The sequence below is a fragment of the Polypterus senegalus genome, chromosome 14 (assembly GCF_016835505.1).
Source record: "Polypterus senegalus isolate Bchr_013 chromosome 14, ASM1683550v1, whole genome shotgun sequence".
NCBI lineage: Eukaryota > Metazoa > Chordata > Cladistia > Polypteriformes > Polypteridae > Polypterus > Polypterus senegalus.
The window spans coordinates 133788855-133807460 of record NC_053167.1 but is presented as its reverse complement, the minus strand read 5'-3'; the positions used below and the strand labels follow the sequence as shown (position 1 = coordinate 133807460).

The 18606-nt window shown below is 38.3% G+C and overlaps 1 protein-coding gene across 2 annotated transcripts in view; it reads left to right on the top strand.

The window, feature by feature from the left end:
* The window catches only part of akr1a1b (aldo-keto reductase family 1, member A1b (aldehyde reductase)), a 69837-nt gene that overhangs the window by 22579 nt on the left and 28652 nt on the right, over positions 1-18606 (top strand). For both annotated transcript variants that reach the window (XM_039735122.1, XM_039735123.1), the window contains exon 3: positions 14471-14590. In XM_039735122.1, coding sequence (XP_039591056.1) covers positions 14471-14590 — 120 coding nt within the window. The remainder of the gene's footprint in view (positions 1-14470; positions 14591-18606) is intronic.

The window sequence follows — 18606 nt, the reverse complement described above, 5'->3', positions numbered from 1 at the left end:
CTGCGTGTTGAATGGGGGCGGTAGTGCTGTGGACACTGCAGGCAACATACTGTAGTGGAGGTGATTAACAACTCCTCGCTGCCCCGATTCATTCTCAATAGCAAGCCTGCTTGTACTGTTACTCACATAGCAGGAAGTTGTCTCTTGTTAGTACAGGGTGGTGCAGATCTAATTATGCAAATCCAGATCGTGTGGGTGACTTTGATTTATGCGGGGACGATTCCAGCTTGGTCTGAAGGCGATTCTTCATGTCGTCAGTTCACACACTTCTCAATGGTCCGGGATTTTACGGGTGATTTTCTATGTAATAAACTGAATAAGTTATAGCCTAATAAAAATTGCATAATTAGATTTGGACCACCTTATACATCAGACTTGCTGACGTCTGGTGCCTTCCTGCTGTGATAACATATACAGTGCCGTGCAGAAGACCTCATCTTAACCTTTTGTCTTCACCCTTTAAGAATGTCTCTGAAACACAAATCTGATGCAAGTGCTGGTGATACAGTAAAGAAGAGAAAAACCATCACCATGGAAAATAAAATAGAAATAATAAAAAGGTCAGAAAGCGATGAAACTCATTCATCATTCATTGGCAGAGCACTTGGTTATAGTCGGTCAACAATAGCATTTATTAAAATAATGTGTCTGTTCCGACTTACATACAAATTCAACTTAAGTACAAACCTACAGTCCCTATCTCGTATGTAACCCGGGGACTGCTTGTATTGTCTTATATTGGTTTGGGTTAACTAGCATTAAGTAGTGCATAACCCTTCAGTTTGGGAGAGCATATTTAAAGGAAGAAATGTCCTTCTGTCACAGAGTCTTTTAGTGACTGGACAAAATGTTGAATGTATCAAATATTAGAAATTAAAGTACTGTACATGGGCTCAATTAGGAACAACAAACAAAGTGGTTTGGACCATTTGTAGCTAGATACTGTATAGATGGTCTAATTGGGTTGTTTATCTAATGATGCCATAGGAACACGCTGACTTGACCTTAGCAGTATAAATCATTTTGAATTAGATTGATGTGGGTCAAAGATAAGTTCCTCCACTGCCTCCATTGTTTTTTCTAAAAAAACCTGTGAAGTTCTGGGAGAAATGCTGTTTTTACAGGAAATTAAAGAATTTTACTGAAATTGAACTAGATTAACCAGGGATTTTTTTTTTTTTTTACAGACTTTTTATAGAAGGTAAAAGTCTCTGTAATATTTACTGAGATGTGAACATGCAGTATGTAAAATGATTCGGATGGGACTAAATTTACAAGGATCCTCTTGTAATAATTACTTTACCCTACTTCCTGGTGTAACACTAATCCTTTCCGAGATTTAGTATGATTTTAAAAAAGTGATAATTTGGAGACAATATGACGTTTGTAGAATAAGAGTAGGTAAATATAAACTGAAAAGGGAAAACATAAGGTAATGAAAAAACAACAATATAAATACATTTATGGCTTTACTTATATTTATAATATTTTATTATTTATATTTACAAAGGTATAAATAATATAAATAATTCCCTCGCAGAGTTGGGAAAATAATTGGAATATATATAAATGGTTATGAAAGTGCACTAGTGATGTGATGTTTAATCTCCAGTCAGGCAATTTGAGCTGCACAGGTGCCTGGCTGTTTATGCAGGTCTTTTGTTTTATCTTCTTGATGTTTTTTTGCCTCTTTTTTTAATTTCCTGAATGCTTACCTTGCATTTGATAGACCAATCTCTCATCTCCAACAGATGAATGTAGTTTGTTTATACAAGTCTGAGGGCTCTTAAGGGCCACAGCCATGGAAACAAGATGAAAAGCTTGATAAGTGGATGAAGCTGCCGACATCAAGATTTCATTAAACTTGAGCCCCAGTTACAGATTTTTTTCACTGGTATTATTTTATTTGTTCCTTTAAATTTACATAGGAGTGATATAATCAAGCCTTCTTTTTTATTCCTTTTTTATGAAAATCTCCTTGGTGTGTGTGTATTCCTTTTTAGATTCAGTTCATTTTCACTCATTGTTCAATAATTGACACACTAGACTCAAACCACACCGTTATTGAAAATGCATATTCAGATCTACGGCACATCAAAAGCATGCACAAAATCCTTTTTCATTATCTAAAAGGCTTCAACACCTGGAAATTACTTTCTGCATCTGCTTATTTGACCTGAAGAGCCTGTCTACATTTTTTTTTCCTGTCAGTTCTGCAAATGCAGTATAAATTCTTCATTTAAACACAAGTAAAAGACTAATGAAATAGCAAAGAAGGTATAATTAAAGTTGGGAAAAATGATGATGATTGCCATCTCATTTTGAAGTAAGCATTTCAGATGGATAGGCAAAAGATCTTAAAATTAATTGTATTGATGTGTATGGTAAAATGATTATATAGTTGGGTCTCCAAGTGTATTTCTGTTTTGTATAATAAAAGATGGATTATCTCTGCAATGAGATAGATTTTATTTATATTGTGATAGATAGAAAGACACAGATAGATAGATAAGTCATGTGAAAAAGTACATACATCCCATGGATATTTTTGACTTTTTCAATATATTTGAACAGGCAAACAGTAGATCTTCATGTAAGCAGTGCCTACAGATAAAGGCAATATACTTCATTAAATGACACATACAATTGATGTGGTGTATTCTTTTTCAAAACCTAAATTAGCAAAAATGCAATTTTGTTACATGGAAAAATTAAGTCCACCCCTCCATTTATTACCACTTAAATCCATAAAATTAGAATCAGGTGTTCCAGATTAGGTGCCATAAATTATAGCCTCTTTAAATCAGACAAGGGTTCACCTGCTTACTTCCTAAATAATAGATATGGATTTTTCTTCCTTTTTTTTTTTTTTTTACTATTGATGTGTACAGTGTCATCATGCCAAGATCAAAAATGCTATCTAAGGCTCTCAGAAAGAAGACTGTAGATGCCTTGGAGCCTGGCAAAGGATTTAAAAAGATCATCAAATTGTTTGAACAATCATTTCACTGTAAGTAAAATCATCTACAAGAGGTGTTGATTTCAAACTACTGCTAATTTGTCTAGGACTGACTGGCCTAGCAAATTCAGCCCAAGAGATGACCATTTGATACAAAGAGAAACCTGCAAGAACCGCAGAATTTCATTGTAGGATCTGAAGGTAACTTAGAAAAGTTGGTGTCAATGTGCATAAATCTATAATTGGAAAGAGACTGCACAAATTTGACCACCATGTGACATGTGCCAGAAAAAGCCTTTCCTGTCCAAAAACAATATTAGAGCAGGACTACAGATTCCTATTGCGTAATGTACTCTGAATAACTGAATCAAATGTAGGATTGTTTGGACCCAGTATCAGTAGACATTTTGGTGCATACTGAAAGCAGCATTGTAGGAGAATAAGCTCCTGCCAACTGCATAGGGGGCAGATTGTAGTCATTGAGTCATTATATCAAAGTATGCTCAAGGAGAATGTGACACCATCTGCCTGAAATTTGAAGTTGAACCAGAAAAGGACTTTTCAACATTATCATAATCTGAAGCACACTAGCAGATCCACCAAGGAATGGCTCAAAAAAGAAGAAATGGAGTGTTATGGAGTGGCCTAGTCAAAGCCCTAATTTGAATCCCATTGAAATGTTGTGCAGGACATGTAAGAAAACCCACAACGTGGAATTGAAAGAATTTTGCATGGAGCAGTGGTCAGAGACTGCTAGGGCAGTTCTGCAAAACACTTACAAGAAGTTATATTTTTAAAGGGGGCAATACCAGCTTCAGAGTCCAAGGGTTGACTTACTTTTTCCCTAGTAGACTCTTGTATCTCTTAATATTTTTGTTGAATAAATGATTGCATAGGCAAATTGTGTTTTTGTTTTTTTTTTCCAGTACATCATCTTAATCTGTAGGCACTGTTTGCATGAGCATCTACTTTTTACCTGTTCAAATGCAGTATGTTGAAAAAGTCAAGTTTCCATGGAGCGTACTTAATTTGTCACATGACTGTATGTTATCATGACATACAGTATATGATGGCAAATGTTTCGTTATGGGAAAATGGTTCCAGGGATATGAACATAAGTAGGCAAAGAATCAGAGAGAAGAGGTCCAATACTTCTATTTTATTTACTTAATCAACTATAATAATCAAACACATATAATGCAGACATACAAAACAAAACAATACTTACAGACATACAAAAAGACATAGAGCCATCATCCCAGACCAGTAGACTGAGGGGGCCCGCTTGTCAGTCTTGTCAAAGGACCAACCCATTTTGCCTTTCATTTACGGGCGGTGCGCTGTCCCCACGGTTGAGCCTCCAAAGAAACTGAGGGCGGAACCTTCCCTTATATACTAATTGAGCGTCCTTGCCCAAAGCGGCTTACGTGTAAGCAGTGTATACAGAAGTGATTAGTTTCAGCACACACACCTTTCCACGGACGCGGTGTTGTTTTGCACTTGGTCCTGATGATGACGACACCTGGTACCAGGAGGCACACAAAAATAAGAATTGCGTGAGTGAAGCCCCTTGAAGTGAAAAACAAGTCAGCATGACCCTCTGGCCATATTCCCAGTACTTTTCCTTCTTGAAGCTGGTTTTTGCGCTGAGCGACCAACGCCCATCTGCTCTCTTGATCCCCCCCTCTCTTTAGAAAAATCCTTCCATTACATTCGGCCCCTCGCTCAGCACAAACCCAGCACTCTTGCCCTTCTTGTTCTGATTGCAATTTTTCGTAAAGCACAAAATACATAACAGTTAAATATAGTCATTAAAGCAATAATAATAACACAATTGTCCATAATAAATGCTTTTTCTTCGCTTGGAGAAATATTTTTCCAGTGAAATTACAATTTTTCTTCAACCCAGGTACTTTGCTCACGTAGAGGGTCACCTCCCTGGGGAGCGGTTACTAGCACTTCACCCAAGGAGTTTCTTCTGATTTGGTATTTCATCATCCACATTGTCATTAAGAAAAGAATAAGAATCTTTAACTGAAGGTGTCCATGGTTCAAGAAATTGGGTGCACACCTGTTTGACAGCAACTCTAGTAATAACTAATTAGGAAACTAGTAACAAGCAACAACGTACTATTAAGAGAGTAATTTCTGCTTCACTAACATGAACCCCCATAATACCCAGGTTCAAATAAAGTTAATACTAATTAATATTATTGGTGATGATACAGATGGCATAAATATTTATCTTAAATAACTCAAAAGTTCTCAGTTTTAGGTTGCCACCGCTGTGCACAATGATAATCGGAGATAAAGTCCTTACACACCTCACCATGCTCACATCTTAATACACTCATTCATAAAATTGCCCAAATATACACCCAGCTGTGGTCTCAACCTTGAGCCACCTTTATCACATTAATTCAGCCATCTTGTGGACAGTAGGTGTCAATCCTCCCTTCGGAAGATGTCAGCACTACTTCCAAAATGCAAATCACTGGGTCATTTTTGAGGTCACATTTATTTCAATTTCAATTTCAAGGGTTGTACCCAAGCTTATTCATATCTTCAGAGATCTTCAAACTTCATTTGGGCTTTTTAATTCACGGACCTCACACTCTGTATGTATAGGACACTCCATCTCCTATGGGCCAAATTATTACTTCATTTCACTGATTTCCATAACATATACTCATCAAGCCATGATGTTAATCATTTGACCTGTATCACCATCAACATGCTAGCCTAAACTGTTTTATCCTCTTCTAAAAGCTATAGATGTCCTGACCTATAGTATGTGTCCCTTATCCCCAAAGTACTAGTCATGTGTGTCATCCCATATGCTTACTATTATTCTTTTCAATTAATTAAATGTACCTAAATGTAAAGTTCTACATTATTTGCTATAACACTACAATCAATAACCTAGAATATCTAAACTGGACTGACCCTGACTAGTAATAGTGCATTGTCCCTTCAATGACAATCACTTAACAATCTCTAATAGATCCCTTATGTTAGATTAGATTCAATTCTGATTAACTTTACAAATAACCAAATCATTGGTCCTTAAAGGTGACTTATTATCTCATACAAAATATCAGAAGGCATATCAAAACATTTATCTAAAAATACAAATTATATAGTATTCCCATTAATACAAACATTCATTAAATACATATTATTTGGGAATCCCTATATTCTGCTTTGTCTACAAATAATTAGCTTTCCCTTCTATATCTTTCACAGTTCAAATACTTTTAACCCAAAAGATGTTGCCATTTGTCAAACAAGTGGACAGTCAAAGCAGGCTCCAGCAAGAACATTGAGCCCTGCAGAGTAAAAGTGTGACAGATTTTCTTCTCTAATAAGGACCAAAGCAGGTGTTGGGGTCCAACATCCCAAGCAAAAAGGACCCAAGTAGGCAGATGTCATCTATGATTCGAATCCACGATGATCTTTTGGGCTCAAACATCACCAGCATAGTTGAGCTCTTGGCAGCAGGTATCCATGATGTCTGGAACTGGAATCGAAGTGCGTTGTCCAGTAGTCAGCTGATCGATGGCCTGATTCATGACTTGATTCCCTCTTTGGTATGGCTGGGTTCTCCTTGGAGTCAGATAATTAGTTTATCTGCAGACCTTTATCACAGCCCAATCTCTGGTTCAACTTCAAATGCTGTCATCTACGATGCACTAGGAAAAACAGCTTTCACCTGCAGATGTAAAGACTTAAAACGCTCATTTAAATAGTCAGCATATTAATTCTTCATCGGTAGCTACTTATGGATCCAAAAAACAATATGTCATAAGATGTCAGATCTGTTTCGTTGGGGGTACCCCTATTAAAAATATTGCTAGCAGTGAAACAAATGGTCAGTTCAATCCAGTCTGTGCTTGTCTGAGTCAATTTGTCTTTAAACAGTCAGAGTAAAAATTTAGATTGATAAGCACAAAGTTCAAGTCCTCCTTTATAGCTGTTTCCAGTTTGGCTGTGGTTGCAATTTCCACTCAATTAAAAAAAAAACATGTCCCAAGTCATTATTAAAATAAAGTCAATCAATGTATTACAAATGGAAAAGTACTCAATAATAAATCATTACAAAAATTGGTCCCAATAATATTGACATAATATTCAAATTATCTGCATTTGTTCCAAGATTTAAACTGGTTTCAAAATGTAAAATTTAAACAAAATTAAACATAACATATCAAGCAGAGTCAAGAAAGAAATCCACAATCTAGACGGGTAAATTCTCAATCTTTTCCTTGGTGACATTGAATAACAAAAGGTTAGGCTCCACACTTCTTCCCCATGTATCTAATCACAAACCATTGTTCAGTTATGCAAAGTCCTAAAACATTTTTCTTTTTACACAAGGTGTTCATTTTAAAGTTTCTATACATGTATAAAAGTGAGCCTTCCATTAGTTTTGTTGTGATCCCAGTATTCCACTGTATTTCACACAAACATGTCAATATTACACACAAAGGAAATGAGGAAAGAAATCAATATATCAAAATGCCCTATAATGCAAAATGTGTCTTTATTTATTTACTCTAAGAAATTTGCACATTTCTACCCATATTTAGAATGAAGAACCCACTTGTTTATCAGGTAAACTAAGAAAATACTTCAAATCTACTTCAATTATATACACTGATTTTCTTTTCCCCATAACCTTCTGTCAAAGACAGTTGATCTTGCACATTCTTTCATTGTTATCTTCCAGATGTTTTATTACACGTTTTCAGAATGTTGACTCCAAAGAGTACAGTCTGTTTTCCTCTTAGTTAACCCTCCTTATTCCCTTTCTTTCACTTACAGTTTGGCATTGGCTGTTTTTATACTGCCACATGCCATTCTTCATACCATTGTCGCATTTGACCATCACCAAACAAATGCACACCATATTGTCACTTACACTTACCTTCATTACCACATACAAGTAACCCTCACATTATAGCAGCTTTCCTTGTGCTCTGCCTCTCAATATACAGTAAATTTTGTTTTCTAAGCAGCACTAATCAACATAGGCTTTGAAAGGAGTATTACCAATAACCTGCTTCATTTTGGTAAAAGAATGTCTCCTTCAATCGAAATTTACTCATTTTAATTAAAATCCTCCCTTTTATCAGAGTCTGGCCAGTACTCAAATAAAAGGGGTGCTCATATAATATGCTTAATCTGGAGACCTTTCTACACCACCTGTTCAAATCTTTTTTTAATTTAGAATTAAGAGCTCTTTTAATTTCAACATTTACATTCACAATAATACCAATTATTTAATTCTTGCAAACAACACATATTTTTACACATTCTTTTAAGCACACTGAAACCTATTTAACATACACACACATAGGGATCCCTCTAATACACTATATAACATACACAAAATCACCCAAAACCATTGTTTTAACACATTCAACTTTACCTCAGTTTTGTTACTTATTATCACTTATTACTAAAAGTGATTGCATTCTTCATTTTATCAAATGTTACTCATACTCACATTTATTTTAACCCATATTTACTCAGAGCTCTGGACGTTTATATGCACACGGCAGCTTCAGCAAATCATAGTTGAACTACATTACCCAGAAGTCTCCATGTTTTTGCTTTCTTACTCCCAAACACACGTACGCACCCACAGAACAAACAACAGGCACGCTCACACATTTTAGCACAAACATATTTACACACACACAGAGAACAATTAATGCTCAGGCATACACATAGTATACAGGCACACACATTGAATAAGTTCAGCACAGACATATTCATATACACAAACATTAGCGAGCGCCAGGTACCTTTGATGTTAAATACAGTGCACTTTTTCTTTTTCGCGCATTATATTCTTCTCAACGCTTGTTATTCTTTTTGGTGCTATCCTCCTACATTTTTCTGAAGGCTGCTTTACTTATCAGACTATAATATAAAACAGCCTCTCATGACGTTAACGGATGTTAACTCTAACACGATTCTACTCAGCTCGAAACGGCGCTGGTTTCTAGATCAAGGAGACTCCATTGGCGAAATGACTCGGCGACAACGAGGAATTGCTTCCGTGGCGATCCATTCCTGCGACAATTAGGGCAAATCCAACTATCAAGAAATCACGCGGTTCGATACTACAGCAAGACGGCACTCTCGTCAAAAAGACTAAACTGTCATTGAGAATATTAACTCAAAACAAACAACATGTAAGCTTCAACATAAATCACAAATAAACTCGAATCATGGCATAAGTGCTAACTACTGCGCCACCACACACTTTAACACTGAGCGATCGTTGCTTAATCTATATGGCATTCTCTTTATACATTGCTACGTGTACTGCTAGCTGCTCGCAAATTTTTAGCCAGGTATTTATCTTGGCTATGCATAAGGCTGCCTTTTCCGTCATCCTCGCCCGCTGTACCGCGCAATAATACAGCTACCTGGGATTCGGCCATCGAGGCCCGCCCTAACGCACCCACCAAGTCCATTTGCATTTTCTTAAGCGCGGCTAGTACATTCACTGGTGTTGGGGGGCCTAAACTTTGCCAATATTGTGCTAATCCCCCCCCACATCTCAATTCTCTGGCGCAGTCTTCCCACACCGTTTCCTCCCAACCGGGAAGAGGTAAAGGAGCTGCCTCAGGGTCTTTATTCTTCTTCTTAAACATCTCTGATTTCTTTTTGCCTCACTCAATAGTTCAATATTTTACCAGATTCCCCAAAATCCTGCAAGTGACGCCAAAATATTTTGTTATGGGAAAATGGTTCCAGGGATATGAACATAAGTAGGCAAAGAATCAGAGAGAAGAGGTCCAATACTTCTATTTTATTTACTTAATCAACTATAATAATCAAACACATATAATGCAGACATACAAAACAAAACAATACTTACAGACATACAAAAGACATAGAGCCATCATCCCAGACCAGTAGACTGAGGGGGCCCGCTTGTCAGTCTTGTCAAAGGACCAACCCATTTTGCCTTTCATTTACCGGGCGGTGCGCGCTGTCCCCACGGTTGAGCCTCCAAAGAAACTGAGGGCGGAACCTTCCCTTATATACTAATTGAGCGTCCTTGCCCAAAGCGGCTTACGTGTAAGCAGTGTATACAGAAGTGATTAGTTTCAGCACACACACCTTTCCACGGGACGCGGTGTTGTTTTGCACTTGGTCCTGATGATGACGACACCTGGTACCAGGAGGCACACAAAAATAAGAATTGCGTAGTGAAGCCCCTTGAAGTGAAAAACAAGTCAGCATGACCCTCTGGCCATATTCCCAGTACTTTTCCTTCTTGAAGCTGGTTTTTGCGCTGAGCGACCAACGCCCATCTGCTCTCTTGATCCCCCCCTCTCTTTAGAAAAATCCTTCCATTACAGCAAATATCACATTTTTCTGCTTGAGTATATGACTTAGCAATAAAAATACAGATTGTAACCTGTAAGCTTTTGAACACATTGAAATAGTTGAAATCTTTTGCTAGTAGTGATTTAGCACGGTTCAAGACACTGACTTTAATGTTAAGTAATCTTGCCTGTGTTCGAATGATTTAATTAACATTTATTTCAGTAGCAGTACCTCTTGGGGATGCATTAGTTGTTCGGCAGTGTTACAATTTTGGCCAGTTTGTTAATTTTTTGACAATAGCATCATGCTTACAAGATTTGATACGGGCAAGAAATTATTATTAATGAAGAAATAATTCTTGACTAATTATGATGTACTGGTGAGAAAAAGTGATATTCTCTTGAATTTGAATATAAAAATCTCCATGGATACAATAGATTGTTATCTGCAATGTATTGTTTTTGTTGTAGTTTTAGATATTACAGTTGCTGTATTTGAGGACCTATCCAAGTCTGGATTTAAAACACAATTAAAATCTGTAACCATTATTATTTTATGAATGCTCATATTAGGAAGTAGATGGGTTGGGAGAGCATGGGGATTCATGAGGTCACTGGAAAAGGGGTGTGTGGCACCCCCAATATATTTGCAGTAGGACAAAGTCTTTAGAGTGCTGGCACTTTCTGTTTTGCTATATGGTTGCAAGACATGGACGTTATCCAGTGACCTAAGACAAAGACTGGACTCCTTTGGTACTGTGCCTCTTCGGGGAAACCTTGGGTACTGCTGGTTTGACTTTGTGTTGAATGAGTGGTTGTTCATGGAGACCCAAATGAGGCACATTACCTGCATTGTGAAGGAGAGTCAGTTATGGCACTACGGCCATGTGGCACAGTTCTCTGAGGGTGATCCGGTTTGCAGAATCCACATTGTTGAGGACCCCAGTGAGTGGACCTGGCTAAAGGGGAATGCCCATGTAACACCTGGCTGCGGCAGATGGATGGTCATTTCTGGAGGGTGGCACTGAACCGCGTGTCTTCCTGGGGAATTGCCAACGAGCTGTTTCATCGTGTGGTGGGTGCAGCAACGTGCTGTACCAGTACATGTGCCCCAACCTAACCAGACCAGATAGTAGGATCCAGTGGAAATACATTTTGCATAAAATAGATGCATATATATTTACCAGAATTACTTTAGACTTGAATAAGTTCCCCACAATCATGACATAGCACCCTTCAGGATCGAATACTACATGTGCGACGTACAGTTATTCTTAAGATCACAAAATGTCCCCTAAGACTTACAAGCAATATATCTATGATCACTCATTGATCTTGGCAAGCTGCAGTGTCAAAGGCCTCAATCATGACCTGAAAAGAAAGAAAGAAATGTTTTTTCCTATCTCATAGGTAAAAAAGCAAAGAGCCAGTGTTTTTACAGGAGACTCGCCCAACAAGTAAGGACCAGTTTCAACTGATAATAGACTGAATTAGCCAAACCATTAATTTTAGCTATAATAAGAAAACCAGATTTGTTGACATTTTAATCCATAAAACAGTCATACTTGTAATTTGTTAATTATTTTGCTTTTCATAAATTTGTTTCTGCTATTTTTGTTGTGGGAAATTGGAGGGTTCATGTGGCACGGGATAATAAATAATACAGGGCCATTTTTTGTTAATAATTTAACCACAAGTTAATATATTTTTATTATTGTTTATTTTTGAAATTGCCACTTTATTGTTTTATAGCTTCAACAATGTGCAACTACTGTATATGCTAACTGACACTGTATTGTTGCTACACACTGAGTCACAGACAACACTATGCTCCACATTACAGATTCTTTGCTTTATTACCCCATGATATATCCGTACAGCTTCTGAGATTTTGGATCCAACAGTCAAACAACTGAACCCTCATGGGTGAATGCCTTTTGAGTTTTGATTCACTGCATTACTCATTTTGGCTTCAATAACAAGGTGTAACCCTACTGCTATGTGTTTGATCTTAAATCCTATAAGCCTTCGCCCACAGGAAGGAACGCCATAAACTGACTAAACAAAGCAACTGGAGGATGGGTTTACCTGAGCACTTTCATTAGACACTGGCCCAGGAAGGCACAGATAACCTAATTCTGTAAGTCTAAAGTATGGGTGTTTATGGTTGCTTTTGAATCGGTGGCCATACTGTATTATGATGCCCCATTTGTGTGTGTTTTGTGGTAAGAATGGTATAAAGTTGGTTATCTTGCCTTTACCTCTATTTCTCACCACCTGACCTTTAAGAGAACACCATGATGAAGGCAGCTCTACAGTATGTAGGCAGCCATATTGACACAGGCACATGGCCTGTTTCAATAGTCCATTCAAACGCCATGTAGTAGCAAAGACCAAGCTAGACTGAAGATTAGCTGAGAGTCGCTTATGGACTTAAGATGAACTGCTACTTAGGAAGTAAGGGTATAGTTTGCTAATATTCATGTAGTATTCTGGTTCTTCAATATTTTGAACATTTTTATCAACAATAAATAATTAAATAAATTAAATATGTAACTTAACTCCTGTTTATTTACTTGGTCTAATTGCCTTAGGTTACAGGTGTAGAAGGGAAGAGGGGAGGAAGTGGTAAAGTACCTGACCACAGAGTGACATGAAACACACACAGTCGGTTGTAAGTTTTACCACTAAACAAACTTTAATCCTGCCCTGTCCTTAGTATTTGTGGCAAAATTTTCATGCACCATAGAAATTGAGCATCTAAATGCGGCCCTTGTTGCAGGCCCAGCAACTCCAATCTTCTGCCTGCAGATCAACTACAGTCTCCTTTCTAAGCCAGCCCTATGTTTATATTAATTAGCGGAGCTGCATCTTTCCCGTATAATTAATTAGCTGCAGGTTGATAACATTGATTCTTTACGATAGTAATCTGCAGATAATATTAGTTCAGTCAGTTCAGATTTATATATGCTTACATAATTGCTTTCTTCTTCCATCCATTTCCAGAGATGTAATTTTTTTTTGTACTTTTATTGTTGATTTACTTAAAGCAGCAGGAGAAGGGTGCTACTGTATGAGTTGCCCGCACACATACGAATGCACCCTTTTCTTGTTATTATATTGATGGTAAAAGTGGCTGCAAACGAGTAAAAGAGAAATTTGTACAAAATTTACAAGTTGGTGTAACTGCTGTCAAGACAAAATTCAAACAGTAAGCTATTGTTTTTCATAGGTTAATTTGCACATAATGCTTCTCTATTTTAATAGAGACAAGTTTAAGGATTTGCCAGTACTTATCAAAGGGAGATTTTGAAATTTTTGAAGAGATAGCTGAACAAAAATTGAATTGTCTTAACAAATTTCTTTAAAGAATAAGTGTGCACAATTTTAACAAAATCAGACCACTGAAGGCCAAGCTGTTTTATGTTGATAGACAAAGAGAAGGACAGAAATTCTATCACAGTAGGTGCTTGTTGCATTATATGCACGTGCACCTAAAAGGAGACAAAGTAAACAGAATGTAAGGTAATTAGTAAGCAAAAGAAAAGCAGAATTATCGTAAACAGTAACCCTCAAAAAAAAAAACACAGAAAAGAACAGGATATAAACATCTTGCATTTCAACAAAAAGATCAGGAAAAAGCCATAACATGACAACATAAACCGCACAATCATGCTCACCAGGCATACACACGAGCCTCACAGCAGGTACAGTCCTACTAGCCAATGCAGTGACGCAAACAAATACAGGAAACAGCAGACAAGTGTCAGCAGCATGCAGTGATGTACAAAACTGAATAATTAAACCTCACAGCAACAACAGTAAACATAAGTCCTGCACATCAGAGAATAAAGCCATGACCTGTGGGATTACCACAGGTATGAAAAAATGAATAAAAGACACTCATAAGGATTAAATGACAAGTGGACCCTAAAGACATGTGCTGAATCCATGCCATACAATGTAATATTAAAAGCAAACTGCTAGACAAAAGAGTATCATTCACTGTCTGATTAATTCAGCATTCACATTTGATTGTAAACATATAGGTAGTGATAATAGTAAATCAATCCATCTGCTTTTGATCAATAATTATGTCTTATATGGAGATCAGTTCTTATTTTCTCTTCATTGGGTTTCTTTTTATTTTTCCTACTGCTAGGTAAAAGAGGCCGTCCGCTCTGCCCTGGAGGTTGGTTATCGTCACATCGACTGTGCCGCAGTATATGGAAACGAGACAGAAATTGGGGAGGCTTTTAAAGAGCTTTTGGGATGCGACAAGGTGAGCTGCATTTGTAAATCCACCATGAATGGGTTAAATGGAATAATCTGTCATCTGCTGGAACCTGTTTTTAAAAACATTTTCAAACTCTATGTGTCACTGTAGACCAGATCAAAGTGTTCCAAAATGCTATCAAAAATATAATTTTTTGATTCAAAAAGTGCAATGGAGACTTTACAAAAGAAGATAAAAGGGCCTAGGCCTAACTAAACAGGTTTGACTCTCATTCAGTCAGTTCATCCATTTGCTAACCAATCAAAACAATAGCGTCTCAAGCACCCAAAATTTCCTGTATTCATGCCCAAACTCTCTCTGACCTTCTCCACACTCTTGTAACAGAACTTCAGTTGAACCTTTGCCCATAATTTGCTTTCCAACTCCAAGCTGTGTAAGCCAATTTTTTCCTGAAAACATGTTTGGGATCTCAAGTGCCCTCTAGTGGTCCTGAAACCGTCTCCTCCAGAGAGCCCTCTGGTGGTCCAAAGTGTTCCTGCATCTGTTAAGGCCATGTCACATATGACAACTTTTTCAATGATTTTCATTCGTAGCCTTCATTAACATAAGCTTAGCACATTGGAGGCAGTTGGTGACATGCCGCCGTGAAGGACAGTCGCATAGTGTGACATACACAGAGTCACTTCAACTACTCCATGGCTCGCTCTGAAAAGATCAAACAGTTTTGAATATGTTTTTAATCTTAGGCTCTGAGTACATGAAATTTTCACCTGGAAGTGCAATGCATATCACAAGGTGAGTTTCCCTAACACTGAAATGCTTGGGACCAGAAGGATTCTGGATATTTTCAGATTTCTGGTATATTTACATATTTATAATGAGATATATTAGGGACAACTTGGTCAAGCTGCGAAATGTTGCCAAGCCAGCTAAATGATGACTCGTGGGTATAATAATTCATGTCACTGAGCAGTTTTTATATTGTGCATTGATCTGACAAATGTATTAAAGCTCAAAAGTAATGAATATGATGCACAGACTGTTTTTTAGTTCCCTTTTAAGGGGGCCAGTGCTGCATATTTGCACAGAATAACTTTTTTTTTGGTTTTTCGTCGCTTTATATTGACTAACTATTGTAATTTCTTAGGGAACTGGCAGACATGTGAAGAATATCTCATTCAGCCTTCACTCCATCATGCTCAATGTGGTAGAAGTCATTAATTGACTGATAAGGGACTACATTCAGTTTTTGCATGGTGTGGATATACATAAATAAAATATAACACGTTTTTGCCAATATAAAAATGCCATTTGCAGCAATATTTAGTTTTCCTATTGTTATCGGAGCAATTTACTGAACTCATATTGTCATAAGGGTTCCTTATAAGAATGAAACTGGTTTTGTTAACCATAAGCAATGACATTCCATTAACACACGTCATCTGCAATTTTAACTGTGCTGTGCAGCACTTTTGAACTGCCATGCAGGAGTGTGACGATGTGGGTTCTGGCTCCACGCTCCCTTTGACCGTCGATAATGTTACCGAGTGAGCTAGTCAATGGAGGCAAATTGAGCATCTGAGCAAGGGGATGGTTAAAAGTGAAAACAGTGCTTTTATTAAAAACAGTCAACAAAATAAACAGTGTTCATAAATAGTGCAGTCCATTCAATAAATAAATAATCCATTAAAAGAACACGTGGAGGTTAAAACAACTAGAAAAAAAACACAATCCTGTAAAACCAGAGGTTAAAATCTTCTCTAGGAAGCAGTCTTTAAAAACAACAACAAATCCGGTGCATCGTTTGTTAGCGTTTCTGTTAGCGTCTCACCTGCTTATCCCGTTTGGGCTTAGCAGCAGGCAAGACACTCTCTGCAGCTGCCCTCCTACAACACACGCGAGACTGGAGACCTCCCGATCCCTGGCTCCGGTATGGCACTCATCCCAGTCCCCGAGACTTGATTACCCCAATAGCCAGGACGCACACATTGGGGACTCCACCACCAAGCCTCCCGACTTCCGCTGCCTTTCCACGGCCTTCTGCGGCTCGTCGCTTTCCTCTAGGCACTCCCGCTACCTGCTCACTCAGCGGGAGCAACATCAACTCAAACGTCTGGGTGTTGGCCTAACACCCAGCTTCCTCGCAGCTGCCCACGAGCGCTCGATTGCGCGCTAACCACACTCACGCACCGCCTGCTTCCTCGCTCCCTGTAACCTCCGTCCTCATCTCCTTTTTCCTCTCTCCATTTTTTTTTTACACCGAACGTTTCTTTCTCCCCCCCAACCGACTTGCGCTTTTTTTTTTTATATCGTGAGGGGCCATCACAGCTGTAGCATTAGCCACGGGAGCAATCACGAATGTGGGCAGTTCCTCACCTGTGCACACGGTGAGAAACGCCCACATCGACGACTGCCCCGCGGCTCGCTACAACATCGCCTCACGAAGCCGCCTCGGGTGCGGTGATTATTTATTTAAAATGAATGGCCTTTTCTCAACGAGCTGTGGACCCATAACACCACAAGGAGTTAATGTGTTGCTTCACGTGGGGCAAAGCTTGTCGACTGTTTTTCGTTGGTGGTGCTTGATGCTTCACAGGGTACACCCAATCATCAATCCTGTGTTATTTCCTTGTGCCAATCAACGCTTCATGGTAACCAACCCCAACTCCACCCAGCCTGTTAGATCATAAATCGTGTGTCATTGCTTCTTTGCACTCTAAACTGATGTGGAATTGCTCACTTGTGGCATCATGTCGGTGCTGAAAAAGTTTTGGATTTTGGAATTTCAGATTAGGGATAATGAATCTGTAATGCAGTTAGCGGGAATAAGGAACACATGTGTTTTGGACCTCACAAACCAAAGAGAAGCTTGTCTCTTTGATGTCTTGTGTTTTATGTGCCACAACAGAATGGAAAGTAGAAGAAAAAATGGCAGAGATTACGGCTGAACTTGCCATACCTGTTAACCTTTTTATACAGCACCTGTTCTGTCAGGCAAGGTTTTATTGGCTGCCACAAAAGGGGTACAGCATGATTGTGCTGGAAAGATAGCACACAGTTGGAAAATTTGATGTGGTCAGTGATTTTCAGTCATGAAAATTCCAATGGACCAGTGACGAGATCAGCAATCTAACATACACAATAACTAGAAGTTGTGCTAAACAGCCAGGTATATTTGTTGATGCTAGTAGCACTGCCTGTCTTTCAAACATTCCCAACTTCTTTTACATGAACAACCCTATACTGTTACTTGGTCATACAGTCATGTGAAAACATTAGGACACCCTTTGAAAGCATGTGGTTTTTTGTAACATTTTTAATAAATGGTTATTTCATCTCCGTTTCAACAATACAGAGAGATTAAAGTAATCCAACTAAACAAAGAAAACTGAAGAAAAGTCTTTTCAAGATCTTCTGTAAATGTCATTCTACAAAAATGCCTATTCTAACTGAGGAAAAAGATAGGACACCCTTGCCCCTAATAGCGAGTGTTACCTCCTTTGGCTGAAATAACTGCAGTGAGACGGTTCTTGTAGCCATCTACCAGTCTTCGACATCGGTCTGAGGAAATTTTACCCCACTCCTCAATGCAGAACTTTTTCAGCTGTGAGATGTTTGAGGGGTTTCTTGCACGTACAGCCCTTTTCAAGTCACCCCACAGCATCTCAAAGGGATTCAAATCTGGACTTTGACTTGGCCATTCCAGGACTCTCCATTTCTTCTTTTTCAGCCAATCTTTGGTTGATTTACTAGTATGTTTTGGGTCATTGTCATGTTGCATGGTCCAGTTCCGCTTCAGCTTTAATTTTCTAACTGATGGTCTCACATGTTCTTCAAGCACCTTCTGATACACAGTAGAATTCATCGTGGATTCTATGATGGTGAGCTGACCAGGTCCTGCTGCAGCAAAGCAGCCCCAAACCATGACACTTCCACCTCCATGCTTCACAGTTGGTATGAGGTTCTTTTCTTGGAATGCTGTGTTTGGTTTACGCCAAACATGTCCTCTGCTGTTGTGTCCAAATAATTCAATTTTGGACTCATCTGTCCAAAGAACATTA